Source organism: Etheostoma spectabile, chromosome 14 (genome assembly GCF_008692095.1).
Source record: "Etheostoma spectabile isolate EspeVRDwgs_2016 chromosome 14, UIUC_Espe_1.0, whole genome shotgun sequence".
In the NCBI taxonomy this organism is placed as follows: domain Eukaryota; kingdom Metazoa; phylum Chordata; class Actinopteri; order Perciformes; family Percidae; genus Etheostoma; species Etheostoma spectabile.
The window spans coordinates 18,073,063-18,081,751 of NC_045746.1; the positions used below are offsets into that span (position 1 = coordinate 18,073,063).

General features: G+C 40.8%; 1 protein-coding gene across 3 annotated transcripts; it reads right to left on the bottom strand.

Annotated features, from left to right (window-relative positions):
- Nucleotides 1-6: 6 nt before the first annotated feature.
- Nucleotides 7-6,857, bottom strand: usf2 (upstream transcription factor 2, c-fos interacting). Of its 3 annotated transcripts, none has more exons than XM_032536005.1 (11): nucleotides 6,231-6,854; nucleotides 5,497-5,540; nucleotides 5,106-5,272; nucleotides 3,990-4,109; nucleotides 3,531-3,687; nucleotides 3,158-3,245; nucleotides 2,852-2,896; nucleotides 2,297-2,355; nucleotides 2,091-2,182; nucleotides 1,369-1,497; nucleotides 7-458 (listed from the first exon to the last, which is right to left on the bottom strand). In XM_032536005.1, exons 1-11 carry the CDS (start codon nucleotides 6,266-6,268, stop codon nucleotides 369-371), a joined length of 1,029 nt encoding a protein of 342 aa, XP_032391896.1. In that variant the 5' UTR covers nucleotides 6,269-6,854; the 3' UTR covers nucleotides 7-368. The 3 variants fall into 3 exon arrangements, with proteins under 3 accessions (XP_032391896.1, XP_032391898.1, XP_032391897.1); XM_032536007.1 differs by having other exon boundaries at nucleotides 5,106-5,218; nucleotides 6,231-6,846; XM_032536006.1 differs by lacking the exon at nucleotides 2,852-2,896 and having other exon boundaries at nucleotides 6,231-6,857.
- Between the last annotated feature and the right edge of the window lie 1,832 nt (nucleotides 6,858-8,689).

An 8,689-nucleotide genomic window follows, 5' to 3' on the forward strand; every position in this document is an offset into this window, starting at 1 on the left:
AAAAAAAAAAGTAGGTGGAATTATTAAAAGTAAATTTTTCTGTGACAGGTTCATAATTTAAAGTAAAAAGAAAGTTTGGTGCAAGCTTGGTGGTGCTGTGCTGAGGTCGTACTCCTTGAAGCATAGGTGAGAAGTTCGGTTAGCTACACAGTTAACGGATTTTAGAGCATTCAGCCTTAAACAGCTGGAGGTGGAGGAGGCCTTTGTAGTCCTTCAGTGTTTTTTCTCGAGCCCTGTGTGTGTGTGTGTTTGTGTGGTCCAGTTTCGGATGGAAATTGTCTCTCATTGTTATTCCTTTCATGGTATTGTTCGGGTGGGTGGGTGGATGCGACGTTGTGTTTGTGATGTTTCATGTGTCCAGTCCACAATCACTGTGGTGTTGCATCTCCATTGACTTCTACGCCGTGCTGCTGTAGCTGTGCCCGAAGCAGTGCATTATCATTCTTCAGTTCTTCAATCTAGAAAAAGAGAAGGAAGATAATTAGACACAATAACAAATAAAACAGAAAACAAGGTAGGAGGCTTTGAAGGTACATCACTAGTTAAAACGTCAAGGTGTCTGTGTGACTGTGACACAGTGGGCACGAGTGGTAATTACAGGATACTGCCACTTTGTATTTTCCTATCTTACCCAAGATTCTTTGAGTTATCATTTGTGACAGAACGTAGCGATGAGAAAGATTCATGTTTATTACTCCAACTGTAATTATAACTTGGATGTTGTCGCTGTAAGCTGAAAACTAGTAACTCCTATGAGTTAGTTTCTAAAATGACATTGTTATTGGCATTATACTTTTAAAAGCAGATGCAAGACCTACCTTTTTAATCTGGATTTTAATTGAGCTTTATTTATTTATCTATTTATGAATTTTAGCCTGTTTGGTGTATGTTGGTATACCAAGTTGGAGTTTTAATGCATTTCTTATCCTGCCTCTGGTTTTGCCTCACTGTAACATGATGAGATCAGTACTTGTTTTTCTTTTTAGTAAATTATGGTATTATTGAGTGTTTTATTAGTTACAAAGCCACTAATTGCTTTGTGTGGGTCCTGCAAAGCACTGTGTGTGAACATTTCATATGTATAAAAAGAGCTACAAAAAAAACTGACAGTAAGTAGAAGAGCATCAAAAAAGAGGCATTGAATGAAGTATCGTTTGACGTATTTTACTCACGTTTTACTTTTGTGAGAAAATATTTTAAATATTTTTGTGTTTCGTATATTAACACGTAGTTCAAAAGTACGACATGACAGATAAAAAAGGGCTACCTTGTGTTCACAGGCCCCGCACCTTTTACGTTTTGCTTCTATCGCACAAAATAAAAGGCTGCGTGAAAGCAAGGCATGACAGGTAGATACTGGAAGTTAACCTGTTGTCTCAGCAGCTCGTTGTCCATCTCCACTCGCTCCACCTCTTTGTAACTGTCCTGCAGTCGCTGGTTACTCTGACGCAGCTCTCGGATGTAGTCACAAGCTTTGGACAGGATGCCGCCTTTACTCTGCAAAAGGAGTCCATTGAGATGTTAAAAGACCAAATGGGTTCAATACGACTCATCACTTGCTTTATTGCCAATTCTTCCTTTTTACTGTTCAGTTTTTCCCTCCCAATGTGTCACTCACATAAAACTTTACTCTTAATGTGACGGACGTTAATTCATGTAAAATAGTTGCGCAATATAACTTCAATAGAGTCTCATGAGACTGAGACTGTGAGTTAGTAGCTGTGGTTAGACTTGGTGTTTCAATATGACTTTCAGACACCGTTAAGCAAGCATACATTAGGTGAAAAGACAGAATGCTTAGAAAATTCCCTAATTTAAATATGGAAGTGGTCCGGTTTATGAAGTTTATTTAACCCAGCTTGGACATTGACATAATCAATGTGAAGACATGTGGGCAGAGAAAAAGACCACAAATATAAAGCAGACATTTTAAGCCAAATGTGAACATTTCAGCAGTTTGACCTCAAAACATCTGATCTTTATCTTATCGAGAAAGACAGGTAGCCCACTCTCACTATTTAACATGCCTTTGAAAATAGACGGGCTTTTAAAAACGTTGTTGTGAGGGCTGATTTCTGTACCCCACTCACCGCTCCAGTTCTGCTGTCTATGCTACAGTCAGGGATGATTTTTGAAAGTGTTACAATCCAGTTGTTAATCTTGTCTCTTCTTCTTCTTTCCACTGCAAGAAAAAAAAAAAAAAAAAAAAAAAAAAAAAAAAAAAACTTTTATGACTTCAACAATCATCTCTAACAAAGACAAAAATAAGACACGCATAAAACAAGTGACCACATACCTTCATTGTGCTGTGCTCTCCGCCGCTCATCTCTGGGCGCCCGTGGACCGTCCACCTTCCTGTAAAGACAGCAAAACAAACAATTACATTATAAATAAATTGTCCAATTTTCCATATTCACCAAATATGCAACACCTGAACTAGAATCCAGCTAAAAAAAAAATACTCTTTAATGTCAGATGAATCCAAACATTCTTTGGCTTTCGTTATAATTTTTGGCTGGTTGACGAGAAGGGCCCAAACGCACCATTAATTTTTCTTAATAAGCCAAGGGGAAGATGGCGCAGGCACAGCTGAACCTTCAGGTCCTCCCAGGGTCAAATGTTTTTGGGATTCAGCCACTGAATAAGGATGTGTAATTTGCTATTAGCCTTATCTGTGCTAATGGGACTCAGTCCCAGGATACAGCTAGCCTGAAGCTGCCTGTTAGCTAAACCTGTCAACATATTATTCACAATACAAGGATGCTAATGATTGGTTAGTGAGCCACCAAACGTCTGTCTCTACAACACATGATGGGGGCAGGGTGGGGTCGTATGTGAAAGTTCATCTCACCAGTCTGAACTGCCATGCTGCAACATCTCGCTTTCACCAAGGTCTCTGGGGATGGCAGGTAAGTAGGACAGAGTGTGGTTTTCAGATGTTGGATGTTTTAATTGATGGATATTAATTTTTTTTTATTGATTTTTTTATGTATCTTCATTTGTACACACAATGACAAAACTATTCATTCCAGAAAGGGAAGGAAGAAGTAAAGAACATCCGATCCACCGTGAAGGGATACGAAGTCGGCCAAACAGGTGGGGAGAGTTATGGTGATTTGGTAACTTCAGGGATGCAACGGTGTCTTGTTATACTCACGCAGTGTAGGTGTGTGTGCGCGGTGCGATGGTACGAGGAGCTGCCGTCTGTAGCACCTCGGGGGGGCTCATCATCACGTAAAACTGGCCTGGGTTTCAAGAGACAAATGACAAAAATAAAGTTCTCCTTAAGTGATGATTGAATTACACGTCCTGATTTTTACCAATCAGGAATGTGATAAGAGTCAAAGGACAGCAGGAAACGAAATTAATTTAAGCCAAATGATGCACATGCAACATGAGTTTTGGTAGTCCTCAGAATCCCATCCTTGAATATCTCTAAAAATGTTATCGATTCATCCTAACAAAATCTGTTGACGCAAATGTATTTGGTTCGGTCCCACGTTTTGTAAGACAAGGTGCTGTTTTCTCACCTCCTGCCTGTGCTATCGTTGGGTCGGCGGTGGCCTGCACGGACACTGCTGTTCCATCGCTGACGGTGGCGGCAGGGAAATAAGCGAAACGTGTCTCTCCTCCCACAGTCTCCCCGCCAGGGCTGCCCCCGTTACTGAACGGGTTCTGGATAACAGCCTGGCAAACGGTGGAGTCGGTAAAACAGTAAACAACTCATATATAGTATATGGTAAGGCAAAAAAAAAAATAAGTTCATGTTTACTATTTTATAGTTTTGGTTCTAGGCACAAAGGTGCAATATGAACCAAAGCTGTGGTTTCTGTTCTCAAGGGACTCACCAAAAAGAAATCGGTGTGTTGAGGTTACTACTCAGCTTTTCTTTGTTGCTTTGTCATTTTAGTAATGGATGCGCACACCATATGAATGCTACAAAAATCACAACTCTAGACCTGCTTCAGTCTCACGGTACCTTTACTCACCTGTGCCACAGCCTGAGATGCTCCTGCAAATGCCGCAGCGGAGACGACGCTGACAGCTCCAGTCCCATCAGCTGTTGCTTCTAAGTGATCGTCTGTCACCTGAACCACACGGTACGTCACCTGGGGACACAGCAGAGAGGAGGAAAGGTTTACAAAAAGGAAGTGATCACTTTGGCTGCACAATTAATCACAATATCATCGAAATCGGAATATGGATTACTGCAATATCGCAGGTGGGGCCCCGTTTGTTAAAGGCAAAATATGTGTCAAAACATTCTGAATGAAGTATTGTGGTGCTGCAGAGACGTCCCATCCTACTAATTGTATCCTACAGACTAAAAAACAAACCTTTGTTTTGTACAGATCCACGCAAAAAAAAACAAAAAACAAATCACACTATAATCATTTAAAAAAAAAATTCCAATGAAAATTAGAATAATGATACAAAAATGATCATTCCCTCCAATATGGTGAATCCTGTTGCAATCGCAATATCAGTCAAAATAATTGCAATCAGATCATTTTCTTCATATCACGCAGCCCTAGTGATCACACTGGGGGTTCTTTGGAAGTTCTGTAGGTGTCACTCCACAACCTCAAAATGAAACCAGAACTTTTAATAAAAAGCAGCCGACTTCACCTGAAGCACAACTTTTGACATTCTTTGGCCCCTCGTATAAAAAGGAGATGTTAACAAATCTAACCTTTAGATCAAAAAGTGTTTGTTCCGTTTTGCTCAGCTTCTAAGCACGAGCAACTGGTTATCAGGCGTCACCATCTGTCTCATCTGTTTTCCGATGAACCCTTGGGGTTTGTGGTCATGTCTAGAGTTCACATTAGTTGCTACGACGTTGCCTGGTGTGAACGTTGTCAAGACTAATTTACTTGTCATTCTAACATATTTACCAACGGACTTGCAATCAACCCTAAAAGCACAATGAACTTCAACCCTTAAAGTAAGCGTTAACCCCTCTGCCAGACAGCAATTGTCCAATCATAGCGAAGTATCTGCAACGTAGCATGGCAGGCATGCAGAGCTTGGGGTTTCTCCCAAACCCAAACCTGTTGAGGCGATGTGAATGCTGCATGTGCAGAAGAGAGGTGTTCTATGCTCACCTGTCCTCCACTGTTCTCTGTGCGGAACTGGTACTGCACATTGTCAGCGAACGCAGCCTGCGGGACGCCGGTGATGGTCACTGCAGTCTGCTCCTCCGTCCCCACCGTCTCTCCTGCAACACACAGGTCAACATGTTTCAAATCTGTGACTGTGCACCAAGGCAGACCTAAAAACACGTGTGGGTGGAGGCATTTCTGCAGAGTATGACAGCACTACAGACATGGACACGTTTTGCTCAAAGCAGGATTTTTAAAAGAATATTGGTTCCAGATCAAGCCTTAGACTCTTATGTGTCTCAAAGAATCCAAAACCTAAATGTGCATCACATACTTTATGTTTTAGAAAATAAGCAGATGGTTTGTTTAGGATGAGAAGAAACAAGGCTCCCACCTTCCTGTAACTGCACCACCTCTTCCGTTTCCTGTTTGTCGTGACTAGAGCCAAAAAGAGAAAAACAGGGAAGCAATTATTTATCATAAATGCATATGTGGATCAAGCTGTCATAACCAGTTGTGGATTAAGCGCGCCCCCAGGTGGCCACACGAGGAGATGATGGTTAAGACATAAATAAAGTGATACAGAACTGGCGTGCAGGCGTGACACCAATCATGTTTTCTGCAACATCCAGAAGGAAACTTACAATTATTTGATAGTTAAAACTTAAGTCTTAAGGCTTTGATTAACTGCACAAGACAAGACCCACTTTCCAAATAGCTATAATACTCTTAACACCGCCCTCCTGCTGTTTGATTTAAGCATTTTAATTCTTTAAGAGCTGCATCAAGGAGGGTGGGCTAACGTTTACAGCACCGTGCAATTGGTGTTACACTGAAAATTAGACACAAGTTGCTGCAGGGCATTTGTCTTTCTTGTCCAAATAAATAAAAGTAATTGTGGTTTTACAGAAATGCAAAATGATGCACAGTTTCTGCTGAAAATGACTTTATAAATGCCGAAATGCATCATCTTCGCAAGCTGCACACTGATACAACCAAAATGAAATAAGGCACTCATATTAAAAGTACCCGGGCCATACGGGTTATTAAGAGAGCATTGGAAGGAGAAAAGCTTTTAGGCCGTGGAGGGAGCCATGGCTGAGCAGGAAGCGGGCAGCAGCCTCTCACCTCGCCGAGCTGTCCAGACTCTGCTCCAGCATATCCATGAAGCTTTTGCGGGTATAAAACGCTGCTATTCAACGACACTGATTTACGGAGATGGAAGCGCTGATCACGGGGACAAACACACGGGTCATGTGAGAAAGACAGTCCAGGACACGTGAGGCACCGACCGGGCAAGGAGCTAAAATGGAGGCCGCTGCTGAGCAGGAGGGAGTCGTCTGCGTCTGTGCGGAAAACAAAACAAAAAAACCACTGCGGGGTGTTTACGCAGCTTCACGGAGACGGTGGTGCTCCGCTCGTGTGGTTCAGATCGCTAAAGTCTTTTAGATGAAATGCTGGATGCACGGCTGGAAGAATATTTCCTTTTAAATCGTTGGTTGGAAGTCTTTTTGTCCTTGGGTTTCCTTTTTGTTGCTCCGCGGCGCGCAGCACTGTTTATCCGCGCAAAGCTGCGGCGACATGCGGCCAATAAGATACGGAGTGGACTAGTTTGTTCGTTTTAATATGTGATAAAAGTTGCGTTTTTTCCATTGCAAGTGTTGGCCTGGCGTTGTAAGAATTCTGATACAGTAACCCAGCAATCACGCGACTCATGGAATGCAAATAGTTTTGGTTGTTAAATGGATTGTGGTGTTTTTTTCTCTATTTATTTGGGCACTAATTACTTGGTTGATATGCCTTCTGTTTTGGACACAACGATATATATTTTCCAGGGAACCCTAATAGCCTGTGCAGTATTTATCTGACAGCTGACAATCAGCTCCTTAACGGCACTACTTTTTTCAGGCTCTGTTTGCCCAGGTGACCACAGAGATCCAATACGGGTTTTCCCACAAACCACATGACAGAAACTGTCCATGAATGCCATAACCCGACGCGCAGCGCACACAACGCTTCTTAAAACCCTGTTTTATGTCGTGTTGTGCAGCTGGTACTTCATTTTTACTTCGGATTGAGAGCACCGATTGAGCTTGGTAACAGTTAGAGGGGTTCAGGTTGTCTTTGTGCAGCCAGTGTCAAACCTCATCAAATTCAGCTGAGGCGATCTGTCTCTGTCTTCAGACATGATGTCCTCAGCGGAACACTACACCGCGAGTAATACAGCCTATAACCACGACTGGGATAAATATAGCTCACTTACTTAACTTGCATTTATAGTTTTGACTGCAAAGTTTTTATTTATCTTAAGTTATCTTTAGTTACTGGTATGTGTGCATATTTTTAAAAGCCAAATAACCATAATTCTTTTTGTATGTGTGAACTTTTTCATTTGATTACAGTGTTGCAATGTTACACATCTCTGTTTATACATTTCTTTACTCTAGTAGATCTTTACCTTTTGTATGGACATTAGGTTTTTATTTCACAATTGCTTTGGCAATGTAAACATTTAAGCCAATAACAGTTTCTTTCAACTGAACAGCTGACTTCTGACTCAGTGTCAGGTTTAATTCTTTGCAATAACCCAGTAACACTGTCTCTAAACAGCACCTGGTTCTACTTATCATTCCACTTATTTAGTATCTATTCATCATTCTCATATCTCACTTATCTTTATTGTTTACTATTTACTCATCATTCCCATTGTAATATCTCACTTATTATTTGTTATTTATTCATTATTCTCATTCCCTATTCCTGAGCTGTTCATAATGTTCATAATGTTCATACTGTTCATATTGTAATATAATAACACAATACTATTTATCCCAACATCCTTTGCACTATGGCCCACATTTAAATATTTTTTATTGCATTCATTCCTCTATATTGTTTCTGTTTAGAGTATGTATATATTAGTGTGTGAATATATTGTTTGGTTGTATTGTGTGTGTAAGCACATTGGGAGCAATGACATTCCAAAGTAAAATTCCTCGTATGTGTCCTCATACCTGCTGGCAAATAAAGCTGATTCTGTTTCAAAAGCCCAATTGAGTTAAATTGAGTGAGATTTTCCATGACATGCAGCCACACTGCTGACATCTGCAGCTTGAGTTAAGTACTAAACAGAGCGTCATCCCCAGCCCATCAACACTCACTTTACATTTCAAATAAAACATGTTAACCACATACACACATCAGAAACATCACAATAGAGTGTGCTTGTCACCACACATGATACCAAACAGACATTATTACACATTAAACGCGACAGAGGGGCGCCTGGGTAACTCACCTGCATGTGAATGCTTAAGTAAACAAGTATTGAATTGAAAATGTGTACTTTACTTTCTGTTGTTCAGTGTAATAACAACCCACATTAAAGCACCAGGAAACAGTCAGGCACTGTAAATCTGATGATTTAAAGGGTAAGAAAGAAAGAAAGAAAATAAAGTATTTGAACACAATTCTGTTTCTTTCTGACATTGTGAAATATCGAGTACTTTGATCATTTCAATTCTGCGAAAATCTTCCAAATGGAAATCTGTCTCACTGAGGCCCTACCCCTCAAAAACCTTCACAGC

Coding starts and splice junctions, on each gene's coding strand:
- usf2 (XM_032536005.1), bottom strand. CDS start 6,268: ATGGATATGCTGGAGCAGAGTCTGGACAGCTCGGCGAG. Junction 5,541..6,230: donor AGTCTGGACAGCTCGGCGAG/GTGAGAGGCTGC, acceptor TTTTGGCTCTAG/TCACGACAAACAGGAAACGG. Junction 2,183..2,296: donor GAGAGCACAGCACAATGAAG/GTATGTGGTCAC, acceptor TTTTTCTTGCAG/TGGAAAGAAGAAGAAGAGAC.